At 43.5% G+C, this 23,805-nt stretch overlaps 1 protein-coding gene across 1 annotated transcript in view; it reads left to right on the top strand.

Annotated features, from left to right (window-relative positions):
- Nucleotides 1-562: 562 nt before the first annotated feature.
- rspry1 (ring finger and SPRY domain containing 1) overlaps nt 563-23,805 on the top strand; it is a 63,088-nt gene continuing 39,845 nt past the window's right edge. The window contains exon 1 of the mRNA XM_073069849.1: nt 563-1,373. Coding sequence (XP_072925950.1) covers nt 982-1,373 — 392 coding nt within the window. The 5' untranslated portion in view covers nt 563-981. The remainder of the gene's footprint in view (nt 1,374-23,805) is intronic.

A 23,805-nucleotide genomic window follows, 5' to 3' on the forward strand; every position in this document is an offset into this window, starting at 1 on the left:
AAAAATCCAAATTTATGAATGCTCAACTCCTGTACAGCCCATATGTATGAGCGAGCATATGGGAGGCTGGCAGGTTGGACTTTCCAGCTGCTGTTGGGCTGCAGGTATCCTCGACCACGTGGGAACTCAATTCACAACTGCATTTTGGACTTACAAACTACCCTAGTTATGAACAGTCCACAGGAACAGAATCCTGCCGTAACCTAGGGAGGACCGGTGCCACAGACTTGAAACTCATTACAAAATGCTGTAAATCCTTAGCAGATCAGACAGCATCTGTGATGGGTGAAACAAAGTTAATGTTTTAAGTGATTGACCTTTCAGTAGAACTGATTTGTATGAAAGTTGTTAATCCAAGTCTGCTGATTCAAGCTGAAACGTCAACTGTGCTTCTTTGTGAATAAATTGTCTTGAATAAATGCATTTTAATTAAATATCGACTTTTTCCCCCCTTTTATCACTTCCTAGTTGTCCAAGTTAAAGCGGTTGAGTGTCTCTGAATTGCGAATTAACTTTGCGATGGTCGGAGCGGGATGGCGAGGGTTCTGTTCGCCCGCCGGCCGCTGAGGGCGGTCGAGAGTAAGGAGCGAGCCGGAAGCGATAGCCAATCAGCGGGGCAACGAGCCCGGGGAGCGGCGCGGGCCTTTTCCAAACCAAACCGACGGCGAGCATCAGCCGCGGTGCCGTGTCCGGGACGGAGCCTCCTGCTGTCGTGTGTGAGAGAATCCATCCCTGGTGAGAGGGCAGAGCGGCGTGTCGATTAGCGTGAGGGTGGTCCTCCCTCCCCCCGGGGGCTCGGTGCTCCAGCGGGGGACAGCGGCCGTTGGTTAAGCGATGTCGGCGGCGGCGCTGGCGCTGGGGCCGTCGGTTTGGGTGGCGGGCGGCCTGGTGCCCCGGCTCGGGTGCCCGCGGCTGGAGCCACAGTGAGAGGCGGCGCCCGTGGACAGGATGGTGACGCTGTCGCGGCGGGAGCCTTCCTAGATGATCGTTGCGGCCTGGACTCTATTCCACGCCACACGGAGCCTGGTGCAAGGGTTTCTGCTTTTCGCTGAGCTGCCCGGCGCTGCGTGCAGCGCGGCCGGCCGCATGGGGAACAGCTGCGTGTGTCGGGAGGAGAGCGACGTCGATGAGAACGCGGCACCTCCGGCCCAGCGCGGTTACCAGCCGCCCCCTCCTCCGCCGTCGTCGTCCTCTTCTCATCACCATCACCATCCCCATCACTACAGTGGGGAGGCCGAGCCCAGGAGCCGCTCCCGGGAACCGGTGAGGCCGCCCAGGAGGGGCCGGGGCCCCCACGAGCCTCGTAGGAAGAAGCAGAACGTGGACGGCCTGGTCCTGGATACGCTGGCTGTCATTCGCACACTGGTAGATAAGTAAGTTGTTTCCTTTATCAGTCCAATTCAGGCTCTCTGTTCTCCTTACCCTCAATCTACCCATTTTTTTTGCAGTCCTACTTGAACGACTTTCAAAACTTCAAATTCAGAGAAGCCCCACTTAGTCGGACGCAGTTTATCACACATTGTTTTAGAGTTCTTCAAAGTCTAACTTCAGCTTTATGAATGGCATGTATTTGGCCACTGGTTGTCAAATTTCTGTTGCATGAAATTTTGAGTTTTAATTTAAATGTAATACGCTGGCATAGCAATTGCAATACCCGTCAGGTTTTCCGGAGCATTGGTGTTCTAACAGTTTGAAATAATTTTGCATTCCATGTTGAGGAAATAATGTAAAAAGATAACTGAAGATGTCCAAGTAAATTTCTCTTATCACCACAGTTTCCGATTTCTGAAAAATGCTGCATTGGAGCTTTAGTGGAGTTGTGATTAATTACAGCTGAGTTAAAGGTCTCCATACATTGTGGATTGCATTATTACACTCAGATCATTACTACACTCAGATCATGTGTTAACATGTACTCTGAGTCTCTTTATTTGTAGTGGGCCAGTAGCAATAAAGAAATTAAAGACAATTATTTGATGTAAGTTATAGTGTTTCCTGGTTTAGTGACCCATGCCAATTTTGTATTTGTAAATTTTGTGTCTCTTCGGATACTCAGTCGGTTAGGCAGCAGCTGAGAAGAGGGAAACAGTTCACTTTTCAAGTCAACAACCCTTCATCCGATGCAGTATTTTGTTAAAGATTTTTGCTAACTGCGATTTTCATTATTAATTTCCACTGTAGCTATTTGAATTTAATGTTGAATGTTGCCTTAAGGAATCTACTATTTCTTTACAAATTGAACACATGGAATTTTCTGGATTACTTGAAATATGTTATCAATGCTTTTTTAAACAAAACATTGTGTACATGAAGATGCGACTAGAGAGACTGGAGGGCAAGGTGGAGAGGAATAAGGATGTTTGGGAGTGCAAGAATAGGCAAATCCCATTTCGTCTGCATGAACGAGTTCTGACCTATAGATTACAGCTGATTTCCTTAAGAAATATTCAGAGACTAGTTTCATCAGAATAGCTTCCATTAGGGCATGATCCATCGCACTTGTAATGAGGATGTGGAAGAATTTCAAATGGAGTTCATAATATATTTTTCAAGTCAAAACAAAGTTTTGGCTAGACATTTGAAACAGAAAGTATGGAGATGTACAGAAGACCAGGTACAAGGAGTAAGTGATTGCCATACATGTTTGTGTTCTACTCCTGCACTTAATCAACCCTTCTTCAAAACTGCAATGGGGTTCCCTTGTCCTTGCCTTGTCCCACCCATTCAGTAGTTCTTCCACAATTTTCCAGCATAATATCAATGATAAATGCATCAACTCCATCTGTTTCACTGTTCTGAAGGTGGTGTTTTTCACCCAACACCTCCCTGGTTCTCTGGTTCTCTCATAAGATCTACTGCCCCTTTCACTTCCCCTGCAGCTGCATGAGATGCAACACCTGGACTTTTCAGAAGCCTCACCACATGAAATAGTTATACTACTTGCCATTTAGTATGCATTACTTGTTAATGTTGAATGCTGCTTTAGAGTTGAGTATTTCTTTACAACTGGTGTTCTGTTCAATGTTCATGATGTACTTTCAGCAGTTTGGAGACATATTTGAGGAAAACATAGATTCTCTCCAAGTGCTGAAGCATTTGTCTTGCACTTTAATTCTCCTCATTCTGATTTTGGTCTCTTGCATTGTTCTTAGCAGAACTCAAAGCAAAACTCTTTTTTTTAAATTTGGCCTCTTCACTGTTTTCTTACCCAAGGTTCAACAATTTCAGGCCACAATTCTGAAATTTCCATTTCTTGTTTATCCTATTATCTCTAGTTACTTTGTGCTAGGTCTTTTCTTTCCCACTTCTTTCTTTATCATGATGCCCTTTTGCTTTCACTACCTCTTAAAACCTTGTGTACGTGTTGAATCTTTTTTATTTAATTTTTGATTTCCAGCTTCAATATTTTCCCATTCTATTCTGCTGTATATTTCTGTAGACGTAATTAAAAGAATCTGTACAAGTTGTCTCAAAAGCTTTTTTGGCAAGGAGTTGCTCATACGTTGAAGTTGTTCATGAATTTCCTCTTGGATTTGGTTCCACTAGCTAGAAAAGACATCTCAACAAACACTCAGATCGATTAAGTTACCTCTGGTCCCTTTGTGAAAGCGATGCCAGTCCAATTAACCTTAATAGGTATGACTGCTGAATTCTTGTGTATTCCTTTTAAATCCTTTGTACCTTTTCCAGTTTATGTACAGATACCTACCTACCTACCCCGTCACCTGAGAGGCGGGTGGATATATGTCTCTACCAAAGGAGGTGTGAGGCACCCTTGGGCAAGGTGTAGCAGCTGCTTAGCCCCCTGATCAGGATCACGTGAAGCCATGGGAGTGAGTGGGGGGGGGGGTGATCATAGTAGCAGTGGTACATATCACAAGTCCTGGTTATGCGACCAGGCAGACAATCTCTGAAGGGTATTGATAATGGCTGGGGTCATCCGTCTTGCAAAGACACTGCCCAGGAGAAAGTGATGGCAAACAACTTTTGTAGAAAAACTTACTAAGAATGGTCATGGAAGAAGGAGGAGCACCAGGGGCAGGTGATAGGCAGGTAAGTAGATGAGGTGAGAGAGGGAAACAGGAATGGGCTTTGGTGAAGGGGGGTGGCTATTACTGGAAGTTCGAGAAATCAGTGTTGGTGCCGTCAGTTGGAGGCTACCCAGATGGAATACAAGGTGTTGTTCCTTCAACCTGACTGTGGCCTCATCACATAAATGTACAGCTACCAGAAGATCCCTCTTTTACTGGCAGACAGAGTGTAGGTGCTTGGTGAAATGGTCTCACCAATATACAGGAGGGCACACCGGGAGCACCAGATGCAATAGATACAGTCTCCTCCGTTTGGTGGAATTGGCCCTCTGAATAATTTCTCCTTTGGCTCTTCCCACTTCCTTAGAACCAAAAGTGTAGCCATGGGCACTCGCATGGGTCCAGCTATGCTTGCCTTTTTGTTGGCTACGTGGAACTGTGTGTGTTCCAAGCCTACACCAGTATCGTTTCCTAGCTCTTCCTTCACTATATTGACTGCACTGGTGCTGCTTCCTGTACCCATACTGAGCTCATCAACTTTATCAACTTTGTCTTCAGCTTCCACCCTGCCCTCCAATTTACTTGGTTCATTTCTGACAAATCCCTCCCCTTTCTAGCTCTCTCTCTGTTTATCTCAACTACCCAGACTATATTTGTCCCCACCCTGTCACTTGTAAAAATGCCATCCCTTTCTCTCAGTTCCTCCATCTCTGCTGCATCTGCTCTCAGAATGAGTTTTTTCATTTCAAAGCTAATGAGATGTTACAAGAAAGGGGCTTCTCTCCTCTCCCCCTCCCCCCCATCAACACTGTCCTCACCTGAATTTCTTCCATTTCGCGCTCATCTGCCCTCACTCCATCCTCCTACTGCCACACCAGGATAGGGTTGCTCTTGTCCTCTCCTACCACCCACTGGCCTCTGTGTCCAGCATAAAATCTCCGTAACTTCAGCCATCTCCAGTCCGATGGGATCCCACCACAAAGCACATCTTCCACCCCCCCCCCCCCCCCACTTTTTGCAGGGATCGCTTCCCACGTGACTCCTTGCCTACTTGTCCCTGCCCACTGAGATCCCTCCTGGCACTTACCCTTGTAAGCGGAACAAGTGCTACTCCTACCCCTACACCACCTTCCTCACTACTGCTCAGGACCCCGAACAGTCCTTCTAGGGTAGCCGACACTTCACCTGTGAGGCTCCCGGTGTGGCGTCCTGCATATCGGGAGAGACTTGAAGAAGGTTGGCAGGCCACTTTGCCAAGCTCCGCCAGAAAAAGGGATCTCCTGGTAGCTACCCATTTCAATGCTCCTTCCCATTCCAACATGTCAGTCCTTGGCCATCTCTGCTGATGCGATGAGGCCACACTCAAGTTGGAGGAGCAACACCTTGTATTCCACCCAGGTAGCCTCCAACATTGTAGTGGCATGAACATCAATTTCTCTAACTGAGTAATTGCTGCCCCCTCCCCTAACCCTTCACCATTCCCATTCTTGTTTCCCTTTCCCACCTTATCTCCTTACCTGCCCATCACCTCCCTCTGGTGCTCCTCCTCCTTCCCTTTCTTCCATGGTCTTCTGTCCTTTCTTATCAGATTCCCCCTCCTCCAGCCCAGTATCTCTTTCACCAAATGACTTCCCAGCTCTTTACTTCACCCCTCCCTCCCCTCCCAGTTTCAGCTATCACCTACCATCTTGTGCTACTTCCGCCCCTATCTCCATCTTCTTACTCTGACTTCTCACCTTTCTTTCCAATCCTGATGAAAGGGTTGGCCTGAAAAGCAGACTGTTTACTCTTTCCCATAGATGCTGTCTGGCCTGCTGAGTTCCTCCAGCATTTTGTGTGTGTGGCTTAGATTTACAGCATCTGCAGACTTTCTTGTGTTTGTACTGTCTTGTTACTCTTCTTAGACTTCACCTGGAGTGGAATTATAGGAAGATTACAATCATAATCACCAGCCCCCGTAAGGCCTTGAGATACCAAGGTGGTACTCGCTGTTGTGATTGCTTCATTCGTGGCTTGTTTCGAATCTGCACCTTTTCATCAGCTCTGGACTCATTTGCCGTTTCTCTATCCACAGTAGTGGCAAAGCTGCTTCCTTTCGCTTGAGAATGAATTTGTGACCCAGTTTTGTTCATATCTTTACTAACTGTTGGCAATGTAACATTATAGTTTTTTCCAAACATTAGGTATGTAGCAATCTTTCCTCGCCTTTGAATAAAATCAACAATGTCATTGATAAGTAACCTCACGGTCGTGCCTTTCTTGCAGTTTATAGACCACCGATCTCCATTTTTCCCAATGTTTATTGGGCAATTTATTTACAACAATCCTCATATTAGCAGGCATGTCCAAATCACGCATGTGTTGCACATTTTCCATGGCATTGCAGCAGCCTCTAAGAAAAAGACTAACCTTGAAGAGCTTTCACGCCTCTGATTTGATATGTGGCCAAGAAAGAGCGTCTTCCATATAGGCCGCAGCATATTTGTACTTATCACCAAAATATTCCTGTCGTAAAGCTTAGGCCTTCAGATATTCTTGTTCCAGGCCAGCCTGCTGGCAACTTTTGACAACTCTCTACTGTAACCTCCAGTGAACTGTTCAAGAAAATAGAGGTGGTTACAGTGGTAACTTCTACTTTGAAAAAGGACCACTCGACAACTTCATGCCCAAAGGAAGCAACTTTATCTGGGACTGCAAACCGATATTTACATACAGAGGATTTCACTGAACCGTTCTACATAGCAGAGAAGCTACACACATGCCACCGGAGAAGAAAATGGAAGTAAAGCCCCCCAACCCTAGAATCAGCCTCTCTTTACAAACAGCTTCCGCTAGCGGAAGCATTGCTATATTACCATTATCTTCATTAGATTTAACTTATTTTTATAATGCTCACATTATAACGTTTCTCCCCCGTTAAATTCCAACATTCCCCAAATGTAAAAGAACAGTGGTGTCATTAGCTTGTGTACCCCTGAAATTTACACTAGTGTCTCAGCAACAGTTTACCAATACAAAACACCTGAAAAACGTGGCAAATTCAACATTCAGTCTAACACAAAAAAAAACTGTCCAGTCAAACATTCAGTCTGTCAGAAGGTTTGTGAGTGCGCTGTGATCTGCGCACTACCCCAGTTGACTCAGCAGGCACCGCTGGTGAGGGTGTTTTGGGTGGATCTGGTGTTGGGGGCATGAGAGAGGTCTGTGTGAGAAGGTCCATCCTCTTCAGGGTACCCCAACCCCTCTGCCAGCGTCTCTCATGCTCTCTCTCGCAAAGTGACTGGTGGACATGCTTCCACAGTAGTCTGTCTCACCATTGGAAACTCAGTGAAACTGTCTGCCTCAGCCTGTATCATGACACAGGTGCACATGGTCCTGATGTCTGCGGAAAACACGTCCGTCAGTCAGCTTAACATAGACTGGACCACTCTGCTTAAGAATAACCCCAGGTAGCCATTGCTGATTATTGCTACTGCTGAAGTTTCTCACATAGACATTGTCATCTGGTTTTAACTGTCTCTCTTGCGCATGTTGATCATATCCCTCCTTCTGCTTTTCCTGCTTTCTCTCCACTTTTGCCTTAATGTCCGGGTGCAGTAGATCCAATCTTGACTTGGGCCTGTGCCCCATCAGCATCTCTGCTAGAGTGCGTGCAGTCATAGTCTGTGGCGTGAGGTGATATTTAAACAGGAAACGTGAAAGCTGAGTGCTAAGAGAGTCCCCTGTCATCTGCTTCAGGCCTTCCTTCACTGTCTGAACAGGCCACTCAGCCAAGCCATTTGAGGCTGGGTGGAAAGGGGCCATCCGAATGTGATGAATGCCATTCTGCTGCATGAACTCACTGAACAGCTCACTGGTGAACGTTGGGCCATTATCAGTGACCAGAGTGTCGTGCAACCCGTGGACTGCAAACACTTTCCTGAGTTTGTCTATGGTTGAGTGGGCTGTGAGGTTGCTCATGATGTAAGCTTCTGTCCATTTGGAGTGCGTGTCTACCATTACAAGAAACATCTGCTCCATAAAGAGGCCAGCAAAGTCCAAATGTAGCCTAGACCAGGGGTGGTCTGGCCACTCCCATGGGTGCAAAGGAGCTGGTGGTGCCATGTTCTGATTGGTCTGACATTACGTGCATGATTTTACCTTGTTCTCCAGATCCTGATCCATTCTTGGCCACCTGACGTAGGATCTTGCAAGGATTTTCATCCGAGACACCCCTGGATGAGTCTCATGAATTTCCTCCACAATCTGTGAACAGCCGGGGTAAGGCACGATGACCCTCGCCCTCCCAGAAAATGCAGCCATCCTGCAGACTCAGTTCTGTCTTGAGTTTGGCATAAGGCCTCAGTTCCTTTCCTTCCACGACACTGGGCCAACCTTGTAAAAAGAAAGTCTTGACTTGGGGCAGGACTGGGTCCCTCTCTGACCATTGCTTGATCTGGGTTGCCTTTACAGGTGTCTCTGACAGCCTCTCCAATGCAAACACAGTCTCTGGAGGCACATATGTGGTAACAGGCGTCTCAGGTAAAGGTAGTCGACTCAGCGCATTGGCGTTTGCATTATCGCTACCTTCTCTGTACACTATAGTGTACTGGTAGGCTGACAATGTGAGAGTCAACACTGTATCCTGGCTGAGGCTAGTGGCGGGATGTATCTGGTCTCACTGAACAAGCTCATCAGTGGCTTATGGTCTGTATAAATTGTGAATGCACATCCATAGAGGTACTAATGAACGCATTTGACCACAAAAACAATGGCCAGACCTTCTTTGTCTAGCTGTGAATATCCCTTCTCAGCAGTCGTCAGGGTACGTGAAGCAAAACCAGTAGGCTTCTCTGAGTGGTCCTCCATTACATGTGAGAGAACTGCCCTGACTCCATAGGGCAAGGTGTTGCATGAAAGGATGAACTCCTTGTCTGGGTCATAGTGAACAAGCAGCTTCGCTGAGTGGAGGAGTTCTTTCACTTCCTTGGAAGCTTCCTCCTCCTCTTCTCCCCACTGCCATTTAGTGTCATTGTGAAGCAGCTTGTACAGTGGGGCCAAAACCTTTGAGAAGTCAGGAAGAAACTTGCCATAATAATTCACCATGCCCAAAAATGACCTGAGTTCAGTGACACTCTTGGGGCTTGGGACCTCCTTGATAGCTCTCCACTGGGCAGAGCCCCTCAGCTGTGATCTGGTGTCCCAGGTAGGTCACACTCGGTGCCAGGAACACACATTTGTGGCATTTCAATCACAGCCCTGCGTCTGAGAGCCTCTTCAGCACCTGTTCTAAGTTAGCCAGATGCTCCACCTCCATGGCCCCCGTGATCAAAATATCATCAAGATATACTGCTACGTGCGGAATTCCCTGCAGCAAAGTGTCCATTGTCCTTTGGGAAAAAAAACACCAGGCAATTGGATTTGAATAATTCCTTGTGTGTGTTGATTGTGGCATACTCATTTGAGTCCTCGTCGAGCAGCAGCTGTTGGTAAGCATGGCTCACGTCCAGCTTTGTGAACAGCTTACCCCGTGACAGGGTCGCAAACAGGTCATCCACCTGTGGCAATGGGTACTCCTCCAGCTCAGAGACCTGATTCACCATAAGGTGATTGTCCCCACATATCCTTGCCGTTTTGTCTGCCTTCAAAACTGGAACAATGGGAGCCGCCCACCTTGAAAACTGGACGGGCTCAATGATGCCTAGCCCCTGTAAACGTTCCAGCTCCTCCTGGACTTTGCCTTTCATGCCATAGGGCACCCACCTGGGCTTAAAAAAACGTGGTGTGGCCTCAGGGTCAACATGAAGTTTCACTTTCACACCCTTCAGTGTGCCCAGCTCGTCCCTGAAAACGTCACTGTACCACTGCAGAATATCCTCTGTCATGTGTGCATGCTTAATTTCATGCCAGTTGAGCCGGAATTTGCGAAGCCAATCGCGGCCCAAAAGACTGGGCCCCTTGCCCTTAGCTATCACCAGCCTGGCTTCAGCCTTCTGGCCCCCGGCTGAAATATCCACATATAACACCCCTAAATGAGGTATGGGCTTCCCCGTGTAGGTCCTGAGTTTGAGCTTAGACGGTCTGATGGGAGGCAGGTTGGACCTCCATGTCCTCCAGTAGGTCTCCTCACTGATGACCGAAGCAGTAGCCCCTGAATCAATCTCAATGTCCTTTCCCCTGACAGTGACTATGGCATAATAATGGTTGTGGTGTTTCCTGATCCGTTTCCACTCCAAGCATGTTGCAGGCACACGCTGCCTCTTCGTCTGCTTCTTCTGGATGGTGTTTGGCTGCCTGAGCCTGTTGAGCTTTCCCCTGCGTAGCTCCTAATTGTCCATAACTTCAAAGGGTTCTTATTTTGCATTTGCAGTGATGGCGAAGCTGGAATTGTTGGCAATAATTACGTTGAAACTTGACAGCTTTTAGAATATCTAATGCAGTTAAACTTGTGTCCAGAGGTTAATGTCAGAGATTCTTCCAAGTGTTCTACATCTTTGCCAGCATAAACTTCAGAAAGTAGAAAGTAACAGGAAGTCTTCAGAATAAAATACCTTAATGGTTCTTTATCATGTCAGTTATAATGTCAGTTTTTATTAAAGTATCTAAGTAATCTTTATAACTTAAATGTGTGGATTGCAAATAATTGTCATATAATGGATTGTAAAATATTAATCTGCTGTAGTGTAATTCCTGTGTTTTAAAAATTCAGTCTATGAAAGCACTACATTTTATTTTTTAAACAGCCTGATTTGCAATCTGAGCATTCCCACTCAGCCTAGTATTTGCTCCAAGTGCCAAGCAGAACTTCAACAAAACCTTTGTATTTCATGTTGAGTGGCTCCCAGACAAGAGCATTTGGCAAGAGAAGCTGACTTGCTCCTTGTATAGTTGTTTCGGTGCTAAGTTAGTTGATTTTGTGCTTGTAGGTTGTAGCATGGTTCTGGTCTAGAAACCTGCAGCAAACTGAATTGATAAGAGGTGGTGGGGAGTGATATTTTTGCTTGTCAAAGCTGAATTTTTGGAAGTGTGTGTAACTTAAAAGTTGTAGTGTTAGGCAGTTTTTAACTTTTTCAACTTTAATTAGATGATGTAAGCTCAGCTCAATACACCAAAATATAATTTTGGCCCCTTTCAAACATTCTTTCCTGTTGATTTAATTGAAGCACTCTTTCTTGGTGCAAGTTATTCAAGTAGTAGGTGGCGGGGATTTACTGAAAGTTTGGGGTCCAAGTGGGAGTGGGGAGGGAAACAACTTGGCTGACGTGCATACATTCCAATTTCCACATTGATTTAAACAAAACTGGTAATGTAAGTAACACAGAAAATTGAATGTAGTAGAGAGTACACGTAGAGATACTAAGACAGATTTAGTTGGGAATTCCATTCTACCTCTTCATATTAGTCCTCCTCATTAGCCATGTGTCTGGTAATCTGACATTGTCAAATTTTGCTTCAAAATAATCCTTTGTGAAATAGCTTGCAATTTTTGGATGTTTTACTTCACTAAAGTACTCTTTATAAAAAAATTGTTTTCATTCTTTGAGTCCATAAATTGAATTATGTTCACTATTGTCTTTCAGTGTACCTTTTGCATGGTTTTCCTTCATATTGTCGCCACTGTTCCAGTTAACTGAATTCTTTTCCTATTGCTCTTCATTTCCCCCCCTATTAACCACATTCATATGCTAAAATATTTCTTTCAGTAGTATTTTCCATTACAGTATGTGCTTGGAGCCAAGTTAATCCCTCACCCAGTAATTGAGCATCCCCTTCACTTTTTTCTTTGATTTGACGCAAACAACGCACTTCACTACATTTTGATGTACATGTGACAAATAAAGATAATCTTTTCTTTCCTCAGTTGAGTTCACAGAATTGGATTCAGTGATCCAAGTCTGGTTGAATTGTGCTCAGTATGACTTTATAGCTGATGTACTCCATACTAATATATATTGCCCAGATCCCATTTTGTTTCTGAACTGTTTAGTTCCCTGTTCTGCCATTCTGCAGATTTGTATACCAACTGCCCCATATCTTTAACCTCTTGCTTTGCCTTTAAAATTGTAGCTTCACCATATATTGTCACTAATATTTTTTTCTGCCAGTGATGTGTAATTTCAGCATTGGAATCAGCTATCATCAGTTTGCATATTCCACCTTTACACTTTGTTCCTCCATCTACTACTGAGTCTCTTACTGTCTTCCCACTATTAACAGTAATCCAAATTTTGCCATTGTGTATTCCAAGGTTGCCTGCAGTGCTCTGGACATGTTCTAAAATGTGTTCAACTCTTTAATATTGCCAGCAGACCTTTGGGAAATTCATATAGCAAATGCATGGGGTTTGCCTTCCTGGCTCAGTGACTTCATTTAGTCATTTGTGATTTGCTCTTAAATCCATTGGTGGCTCTCCTTTTTGGGATGTACACTTACAAATGAAATGTTGAATAAAATCTTTGCTTTTGGGTGGAAGTATGCAGTTGTGGCAATGTTTCAAAGAAGAACATGGGTACTATCATGTGTCCTGACCAGTTAGTCTTTTTAGGAAATGAAGTGCCTCATCCACCATCTGTGTGGCTGATGCATCCCATTTCCACAATGTTTTTAATAAGAAGCACCATGAAAGACTTAATTATAAGATGAGGATAGATTGGGGTCATGTATTAGCGTAGAGGATTGATTAACTAATAGAAGATTGAGAGCTGAGATGAATGGGTATTTCTCTGATTGACAATCAGTGGTGAGCGGAGTGATGTAAGGGGTCGGTGCTGGACTGGCAACTATTCAATACAGGTTGCCCCTGTAATTCAAAGGTAGAGCGTTCCTATGAAACGGTTCGTAAGCCGGAGTGTCATAAAGTGAAGAAACAATTACCATTAATTTATATGGAAAAAAATTTATGAGCGTTCGCAGACCCAAAAAACAACCTGCCAAATCATGCCAAATAACACAAAACCTAAAATGACAGTAACATATAGTAAAAGCAGGAATAATCTGATAAATACACAGCCTATATAATGTAGGAATACTTTTCTACAATTATTGCAGCACTGTCCACCGCAGCGAAAATTTCACACAAGCACTCTCAGCAGTGCTCCTGGCAGAAACACTTTTTCCAGTAACCAATAAGCTATGAAGCTACTAAATAACACATAAAAATACACAGCCTATATAAAGTAGAAATAATATACGCCCAGTGTAGTTTCACTTACCGGAATCAGGAAGACAGTGAGGACACCGATAATGGTGTGTTAGGCTGAGTCATCGGAGGTTGGGGTGGTGGGACACTGGGGTGTCATCTCATCGTCGTCTGTTTACATCAGGGCAGGCAGGTCACCTTCATCTATGTCTGCCTGCCTCAATGTCGAAGGTCGAGTTTCGTCGTCTACTGTTGCTGATGTGGAAGGCTTAAAAAGCGACGGTATGCTTGACTGCTTAGCCTCACGCATTTTTCTATCATACAGTTCTTTGTAAACACTCAAACCATCCTGCAGACCTGCCCTAAACCTACGTACCCTTTCAAAATTAAAGACATACTTTCCTGCAATCATTGCAGCTTTGTCAATCGCAGCGAAAATGTCAGGCAATTGCTTCACGTTCAGTTCCTGGACGACTTCACTTTCGGGCTGTTCGCCACTGCGTTTGGCTTCAATTGTTATCCTTTCCTCTTCATCAGCTCTTCATCTGTCAGTTCTTGGTCATGGGATGCCAAAACCTCTTCAACATCATCTTCGTCAACTTCCACAAACCCTTAGCCAAACTCACTATATCCTTACTTTGTTCACCACGATCGAAACCCTTTATTATGTCTAGTTTTACGCAAAGTGTAACACCCTTACACACTCTTTTAGGCTTTTCCGATACCTTAGAACTCATCTTGCTAACGGATGCACAAAATAAATCGACATAAAGCACAGATGCTCACAGGCACATGTTTAAGCAATGCTGGCTAGAATGCAGTTCCAGGGGAGGAGCTAGTCTGCTCGGCGTGCGCTGCCTTTTTTCGTAACAGTGAAAACAGGTAACTAATGTAGGTCTTCCGTAACAGCGAGTTGACGTAAAGCGAATGTTCGAAAAACGGGACACCTGTATATACATTAATTATTTGGAAGAAGAGACCATGTATACTGTATCTTATGTTTGTTGATATAAAGCAAACTGAGCAGAGGATGCAGAGAGAAACAGATTAAGTAAGTGCACAAGAGTCTGGCAAATGGAGTACAATGTTAGTAAATGTGAGGTTGTACAGTTTGGAAGGGAAACTAGAAGATCAGATTATTGAAGTGGTAAATTAGACATCAATATGCTGTTGTGCAGAATGTCACGGACATGACTCACAAGGTTGGTTTGCAGGTGAAATGTTGGTATTTATTGCTAGAGGGATTGAACTTCAGAGCAGGAGGACGTGCAGGACTGCATGTAGTTCTGGTCTTGAGAAAAGATATACTGTCTTTGGAGGCGGTGCAGAGAAGATTCAACAAGTTGATTCAGGACATGAGTAGGTTAGCCTGTGAAGAGAAATTGAGTCACTTGGGACCATACTTGTTGGAATTCAGATGAATAAGAGGGGATCTTAACAAAAAGCATTAGATAAGATAGAGGCAGGAAATAGTTTCCATAGGTCAGTGAGACTAAAACTAGGGAACATGACCTCAAGATCTGGGAGAATGGTAGAGGCAACTTCATTAAATATATTTAAGCTGCAGATATATTTTTGTATAGTGAGGGAATAAAGATTTATGGGGAAAAGGCAGGTGGGTGGACCTGAGTCTATAGCCAGATCAACTGTGATCTTACTGAATGGCAAAGCAGACTCACGGGCCTGATGGCTTATTTCTAGTCCTGTTTCGTATGTTGCTATTTCACACTCACTAATGCTACTGAAATTTCCCAGCAAACCACTCTGTTTGCCAAGCAATTTGGGATGTACTGATTATACCAGCAATGTTTATAAGGAAATAACTTAACAAATCAAACAATAAGATTAAAACAAACTTGAATGGTGTATTTTTTGTCAGAGTGGCTAGACATCAACTTTCTGTTCAATTGGCTGATTCAAGGTGTGATTGGGTTTGAGACATAAATGGTTCCATGGTTAAAGGAAGCAGAAAAGTTCACCATTTCTGTTCAGTAATATCATCACCCTGTTCATCTGGTAATAGACCTTACAGGGCACACTAAGGCCCTGTATTTTGAATGCACCTGGTAGAATATATAACGTATAATGTCCTTGTGAAACTTTTGGAGTTTTTGTCTGTGTTGAAAAACGATGAAAAGATTGGGTTCTAAGAGGAAAACATTTCCCTAGTTCTGCAGATTAAAAATCTCCATTGAAATAAATGTTTTGGAAAGATTTTTGTGCATAATACAAAAGAATCTCCGAAAACAAGTCATGGCAGTGGGCAGAATGACGAACACAGAGGCACCAGTTAGTCAGAATAATATAGATTTGCGAAGGGTCTATGTACACAAAATGGAAACATAGAGACTGCGGGTGTGGGGATCTGTAGCAAAGGATGAGCAGCTGGGAGAACTTGCAGCTTAAGCAGCGTGTAAAGAAATGGTCAGCATTTCTGATTGACACCGTCATCCGGACTGTGAATAACCAAAAGATAGATGAAACAAGCTAGATGGGATGGTGGAGAAATGCTGGGTGGGAGAGCAGAGAATATTGAGTCAATTGAAACATTTAAATAAGAGGCAGATGGGGTCAGGCAGGGCAGAAGAATGGTAGAGGTGGCAGTTGGTTGGAACCAGATAAGGGATGGATGTTCAGCAGATGGAATTCAATGGCTGAATGTCATAATTCTGCTCCTGTCCACGTGGTCTTATGCATGTGGGGGTGTGGGGGGGGGGGTATAATGAGGAAAGGATGGAAAAGGCTAAGGAAGGGAGAGAGACCCTAGAGGTACAGGGAGTGGAGAAATAAATGTGAAGGTATTGTTACCTGAAGTTGGAAAATTCAGTGTCCATGCCACTGTAGGCTACCCCAGTGGAATATGAAGTGCCATTCTAGGTTTGCATTTGATCTTGCCTTGGCAGTGAGAAAGAAGGCTGAGGACAGACAGGTCAGCATAGGAATGGGATATGAAAGGACATACAACAGGAAGCTCAATATGGCTGTTGTAGACAGAGTGCAGATGCTTAAAATGGTTGTCTTGTCTGCTTAGTCTTGCCATTGCAGAAGAGGCCATATTACAATCTGAATGCATTAGAGAGGTTAGAGGAAGTGCACATAAATCACTGCCTTCCCTGTGAGGCAGGTGGTCTTGGGACATATGAGCACCAAGGTTACGGGAAAAGTGTTAGAGCACAAGGAAGGGTGCAGGAAAACGGATGGTTAGATCATGGAGAGAAAGGTCTCTGTGGAAAGTGGTGAAATGATGTGTCTGATGGGATAGCATTGGAGCAGGCAGACTTGGCAAAGGATGGTGTGCTGCATGCAGAGGCTTGTGGTTGAAAACTGAGTACCAGCGAGCTCCATCTGTTCTGTCACAGGAGAGGGGTGGATTTGGATAGAGCATATGCGGAGCAAATGCACGTGAGTGGAAGCTACATTTCCGATAGGTTTCAATAAGTGTATTTAATATCAGAGAAATGTATATAATATACATCCTGAAATTATTTTTCTTTGCAGACATCCACGAAAACAGAGGAGTACCCCCAAAGAATGACAGTTAAAATGTTAGAACTCCAAAGCCCACCCCCACTCCCCCTCCCATGCACAAGCAGCAACAAGGTAGTGACCCCCTCACGCCATCCCACCAGCAAAAAAATATCCCCCACCCCATCCCACCAGCAAAAAAATATAAGTACCAAGCACTCAACCGTGCCTATCAATAAAGACAGGCTTGCAGTACCCCAAAAAGTACACATTCGCATGATAATTTGACATACCACTGGGTCTCTTTCTGCCAAATAAGGGAAAAAGAGGTGTCCCCATTTCACAACGAGAGGGGAGGCACAACAAATTCGCTGATTTATGGTGTTGAAAGTCTGTTGCGTCACTTTCCGAATGAAGGTGAATAGTGGAAATCCCATCTTAGTAACAAATGTAGCGGAGACTTAGTGAAGGGGTTTATTTACATCCTTGTGTGAGACTGGTTGGGAAGGTAGCTGTCGGAATCCATAGGATTAGAGTAGATGTTAGTGGATATTTTGTCTCCTAAGTTGTAAAATCTCAGAGAATGAAGCAAAGTGGCCTAATAGTGTAGCTGAATTTGAAGACAGGATGGAATTTGGTGGAAAAATCTTTTAAATTTATGTGTTCTGCACAAGTGCGAGAAGCAACATCAGTACAATTGTCGATGTAGTGGCAAAAGATTTGGAGAGGGTTGCCAGAGTCAGTCTGGAGCAAGATCTATTACAGTGGCATGTAAAAGTTTGGGCACTCCGGTCAAAATTTCTGTTACTGTGAATAGTTAAGTAAATAGAAGATGAACTGATGTCCAAAAGTCATAAAGTTGAAGATGAAACATTCTTTTCAACATTTTAAGCAAGATTAGTGTATTATTTTTGTTTTGTACAATTTTAGAGTGGGGGAGAAAAAAAGAAAGCAGCACCATGCAAAAGTTTGGGCACTCTGAGAGATTTGAGCTCTCAGATAACTTTTAGCAAGGTCTCAAACCTTAATTAGCTTGTTAGGGCTATGGCTTGTTCACAGTCATTGTTAGGAAAGGCCAGATGATGCAAATTTCAAAGCTTTACAAATACCCTGACTCCTCAAACCTTGTCTCAACAATCAGTAGCCATGGGCAGCTGCCTAACACTCTGAAAATTAAAATAAATGATGCTCACTAAGCAGGAGAAGGCTATATGAATATAGCAAAGTGTTTTCAGGTGGCCATTTCCTCAGTTCATAATGTAATTAAGAAATGGCAGTTAACAGGAATGGTGAAGGTCAAGTTGAAGTCTGGAAGACCAAGAAAACTTTCCGAGAGAACTGCACGTAGGATTGCTAGAAAGGCAAATCAAAACCCCTGTTTGACTGCAAAAGATTTTCAGGAAGATTTAGCAGAATCTGGAGTGGTGGTGCACTGTTCTTCTGTGCAGCGACAGTTGCACAAATATGACCTTCATGAAAGAGTCATCAGAAGAAAACCTTTCCTGCGTTCTCACCACAAAATTCAGAGTCAGAAGTTTGCAAAGGAACATTTAAACAAGCCTGATGCATTTTGGAAACAAGTCCTGTGGACTGATGAGGTAAATATAGAACTTCTTGGCTGCAATGAGCAAAGGTATGTTTGGAGAAAAAAGGGTGCAGAATTTCATGAAAAAACACCTCTCCAACTGTTAAGCACGGGGGTGGATCGATCATGCTTTGGGCTTGTGTTGCAGCCAGTGGCACGGGGAACATTTCAGTGGTAGAGGGAAGAATGAATTCAATTAAATACCAGCAAATTCTGGAAGCAAACATCACACTCTTTAAAAAAGAAGCTGAAGATGAAAAGAGGATGGCTTGTACAACAGGATAATGATCCTAAACACACCTCAAAATCCACAATGGACTACCTCAAGAGGTGCAAACTGGAGGTTTTGCCATCCCTCACAGTACCCCAACCTAAACATCATCAAAAATCCGTGGATAGACCTCAAAAGAACAGTGCATGCAAGACGGCCCAAGAATCTCACAGAACTAGAAGCCTTTTGCAAGGAAGAATGAGTGAAATTCCCCCAAACAAGAACTGAAAGACTCTTACAACACGCTGGAGGAACTCAGCAGGTCGGGCAGCATCTGTGAAAACGAACAGTCAACGTTTCGGGCCGAGACTTCATCAGGACGTTTTGTTTCCATGGATGCTGCCCGACCTGCTGAGTTCCTCCAGCGTGTTGTGCGTGTTGTTTTGACCCCAGCATCTGCGGAGTATTTTGTGTTTACTGAAAGACTCTTAGCTGGCTACAGAAAGCGTTTACAAGCTGTGATACTTGCCAGAGGGGGTGTTACTAAGTACTGACCATGCAGGGTGCCCAAACTTTTGCTTTGGGCCCTTTTCCTTTTTTGTTATTTTGAAACTGTAAAGGATGGAAATAAAAAAAGTAATCTTGCTTAAAATATTAAAGAAATGTGTCATCTTTAACTTTATGCCTTTTGGAAATCAGGTCATCTTTTACTCGCTTAGCTATTCACAGTAACAGAAATTTTGACTAGGTGTTCCCAGACTTTTGCACGCCACTATACATGTAGCCAGCAAAAAGATTTGTGAATGCCTGTGGCTGCTCTTTTGATTTGTAGAAAGTAGGAGGAATCAAAAGAGAAGGTAAGGTGGGAACAAGGTCTGCCTGGCAGATGAGCCTCTTGATGAGGATTTGGTTGTGTTATAGTAAGCACTAGGCTTGAGCTGATGATTTGTCTTTCCATATGATTCAAACAATAGTTTGCTGAAAACTAACTATGAATGTATTCTTGCTACTTCGAGTATCTGCAGTGTTGATAATTGTAATGCAGCACAGAAATACAGACCACGTAACTCCCATTGACACTAATCGACATTTAATCCTTTTTTTATTCCCCCTCTCTTTTGTCCCCTGCCCTCCTATACCCCCAACAGGATTTAACGCTCATCCACACAATGGTTGCAATTTATACTGGCCAAGCTACCTACTAACCTGCACTCCTTTGGGAGATATAAAGTCTGAATACCCAAAGGAAGCCATTGTGGTCACAGAACTTACAAACTACTTGGGCAGTACCTTTGTTCAGGATTAAACCTCCATCACTGGGCACAAAGGATAGTAATGATCAAGTCATGTCCTTGTCTGGTTGAAAAGGAAGGGGGAAGAAATGAATTACATGCAATATGTAAGAGCCTAGTATTGTCTTTTGAATAAAGGCTGATGTTTTAGAAATTGAACTAAAAGTCTGCTGCAACTAAACACACAATTAAAGCATTTACAAGTAATGACTTGTACATCTAGGGTGATGCCTTTTCAAGTTATAAAGTATATTTTAGACCTTGTTAAATATTGATCAATAGGAGAAATCTGATATGTTTATTCTTGAAACTAGAGGGACGATTCATGTAATTAAATGGGAATAGATTTATCCTCCTCATCTCGACGAATGATTGCATTTGTCACATTAATGGCTAGAAGATCTATTTTATTGAATTGGAAAGAAATTAATCCTCCAACTATATTTCAGTGGTTTTCTCAAACTATCTCTTATTTGAGCTTAGAAAAAATTAGAAGTGTTGTTTTTGATCCTTCAGTTAAATTTGAAGAAACTTGGAGACCATTTATTCAACATTTTCATGAGTTAAATTGTCTTTTTCAAAACCTCACTTTTATTATCCTTAATTATTTGGATGGAGGTTCGGAGTTATTGGCAATACTGTATATATTTGACATTATGCAATGGCCCATGGTGGTTAGTGTTTTTTTTCTTTTTTTGGGTTTTTTTTAAAATTTCTTTTGTTCATAAATACTATGAGTTTGGGAGGTTATATATATTGATTATCATATATTTGAATGTCTACTTAAACTATTAACAATGTTCTCTCAAGCTCTCTGTATTCATGTTTCATTTATGTTTGCTTAAAAATTAATAAAAAGATTTAAAAGGAAAGGGAATAGATTCATAGGCAGGGTTATGAGGCTTGGGCTGTCTTTAGATAATACAAACAACTTGATGCATTTTAATATATTTAATTAAGTAGGAAATGTTTCTGAACAATGAGATTTGAAAGGTGTAGCGAGCCTATAATATGCATCCCCAAAATGACACACGCAAAGAATTTGTTGGCACACTGTGCAGTGCTGCCCTCGATTCTTTAAGCTCCACCCAAAATTTAAAAAAAGATGGGTAATATTTATCTTTACTGCCAAATGAAACATTGAATAACTTTTTACAACTCAATAGCAGTGAGATGTTTTCAGAGGTTTAGAGCCAGCTAGATGATTGCATGAACATCCTTGCATACCTGGTGTACACATCAGTATTTGGATTGTAAATGGTTGGGCTAGTTGGCATAGGCTTTGCTCTGTGTATAATTTTTCTCCGTCATTTGAGTATGAGCACTGGATATTCAATGATAATGGGTAAATACTAAATGTAGTTTAGTGTCTCCATGTATATTTATGTGAGGCATTGCTTTCAGAGATGACCTTGGTCAGGTCGAATTATGGGAGTAGACTTATTAATGCAACCGGTACTATGTACATAGCAATCAAAACAACAAAATACAAGCCGAATGTGAAATATTTATCACCGTTAGTATAGCAACAGATGTGTCACTGAGTAACAACGCACACAAAATGCTGGTGGAACACAGCAGGCCAAGCAGCATCTATAAGGAGAAGCACTGTCAAAGTTTCAGGCTGAGACCCTTCGTCAAGACTAACTGAAAGGAAAGATAGTAAGAGATTTGAAAGTAGTCAGGGGAGGGGGAAATGCGAAATGATAGGAGAAGACCGGAGGGGGTGGGATGAAGCTGAGAGCTGGAAAGGTGATTGGCGAAAGTGATACAAAGCTGGAGAAGGGAAAGGATCATGGGACGGGAGGCCTCGGGAGAAAGAAAGGGAGGGGAGAGGAAGCACCAGAGGGAGATGGAGAACAGGCAGAGTGATGGGCAGAGGGAGAGATTAAAAAAAACAATTAAATATGTCAGGGATAGGGTAAGAAGGGGAGGAGGGGCATTAACAGAAGTTAGAGAAGTCAATGTTCATGCCATCAGGTTGGAGGTTACCCAGCTGGTATATAAGGTGTTGTTCCTCCAACCTGAGTTTGGATTCATTTTGACAGTAGAGGAGGCCACGGATAGACATATCAGAATGGGAATGGGACGTGGAATTAAAATGTGTGGCCACTGGGAGATCCTGCTTTCTCTGGCAGACCGAGCGTAGGTGTTCAGCGAAACTGTCTCCCAGTCTGCATCAGATCTCACCAATATATAAAAGGCCACACCGGGAGCACCGGACACAGTATACCACACCAGCCGACTCACAGGTGAAGTGTCGCCTCACCTGGAAGGACTGTCTGGGGCCCTGAATGGTGGTGAGGGAGGAAGTGTAAGGGCAGGTGTAGCACTTGTTCCGCTTACAAGGATAAGTGCCAGGAGGGAGATCAGTGGGAAGGGATGGGGGGGGGGGGAAGAGTGGATGAGGGAGTCGTGTAGGGAGCGATCCCTGCGGAAAGCAGAAAGGGGGGGGGGGAAGGGAAAGATGTTCTTGGTAGTGGGATCCTGTTGGAGGTGGTGGAAGTTACGGAGAATTATACATTGGACCTGGAGGCTGGTGGGGTGGTAGGTGAGGACAAGGGGAACCCTATCCCGAGTGGGGTGGCGGGTGGATGGGGTGAGGGCAGATGTGCGGGAAATGGGAGAGATGAGTTTGAGAGCAGAGTTGATGGTGGAAGAAGGGAAGCCCCTTTTGTTTAAAAAAGGAAGACATCTCCTTCATCCTGGAATGAAAAGCCTCATCCTGAGAGCAGATGCGGCGGAGACGGAGGAATTGTGAGAAGGGGATAACATTTTTGCAAGAGACAGGGTGGGAAGAGGAATAGTCCAGGTAGCTGTGGGAGTCTGTCGGCTTATAGTAGATATCAGTAGATAGGCCGTCTCCAGAGATGGAGACAGAAAGATCAAGAAAGGGGAGGGAGGTGTCGGAAATGGACCAGGTAAATTTGTGGGCACGGTGAAAGTTGGAGGCAAAGTTAATGAAGTCAACGAGCTCAGCATGCGTGCAGGAGGCAGCACCAATGCAGTCGTCGATGTAGCGAAGGGAAAGAGGGGCATGGATACCCGTATAAACTTGGAACATGGACTGTTCCACAAAGCCAACAAAAAGGCAGGTATAACTGGGACCCATGCGGGTGCCCATGGCTACACCCTTGGTTTGGAGGAAGTGGGAGGAGCCAAAAGAGAAATTATTGAAGTTTGGGTACACTATGTACCGGGTACACTGAACTCTCCTTCAACCAGCTCCATCTCCGAGCTTATTTCTTTGGCAAGGACTCTCCTACCCCCACCAATGACCCCTTCTCCCGTCTTCAACCCTTCTCCTCTTCATGGACACCCCGCTCTGGTCTTCTGCCTGCTCTGGATCTCTTTATTCCTATCATTTCGCATTTCCCCCTCCCCCCACTACTTTCAAATCTCTTACTGTCTTTCCTTTCAGTTAGCCCTGACGAAGGGACTCGGCCCAAAACATCGACAGTGCTTCGCCTTATAGATGCTGCCTGTGTTCACCAGCATTTTGTGTGTGTTATTTGAATTTCCAGCATCTGCAGATTTCCTTGTGTTTTCTCTGAGTAAAAAGTGTTTATTTTCCTTAATCTTTTACAAATATGCAAAAAAAGCTTATTTAACTTTAACATTTATTATTTTATGAGCTGTAATAATACTATTTAGAATCATAGAAACACTACAGCACAATACAGGCTCTCCAGCCCACAATGCTGTGCCAAACATGTACTTACTTTAGAAATTATTTGCCTTCTATTGCTTAAAAATTGTTATTTTTCAATGATCTTTTGAAAGGATTAATATTAATTTTTGGACACGTTTTCTAAAATATTTCATTTAGTTCAATCTGTCGTTACAATTTTTAAAATAATAAAACAATGAATGCACTTAAATAAGCAACAGGACTCGTCCTTTTTCCTTAAAGTCCATAATTATTAGTAATTCACTGATCAATGATGATCTCTGCTCAGTATTACCATGGCAAGTGATAGAATTTTTTTTAAAGACTATGGCTAATTTGGACATAAGAAGGTTCCCAAGAAGTTTTGCCACTCTTTGTCTAGTATAATACTTAAATGTTTCAGTTCCTGATCATTTTGTGCTTCCATTTACAT

This window comes from Hemitrygon akajei, chromosome 17 (assembly GCF_048418815.1).
Source record: "Hemitrygon akajei chromosome 17, sHemAka1.3, whole genome shotgun sequence".
Taxonomy (NCBI): domain Eukaryota; kingdom Metazoa; phylum Chordata; class Chondrichthyes; order Myliobatiformes; family Dasyatidae; genus Hemitrygon; species Hemitrygon akajei.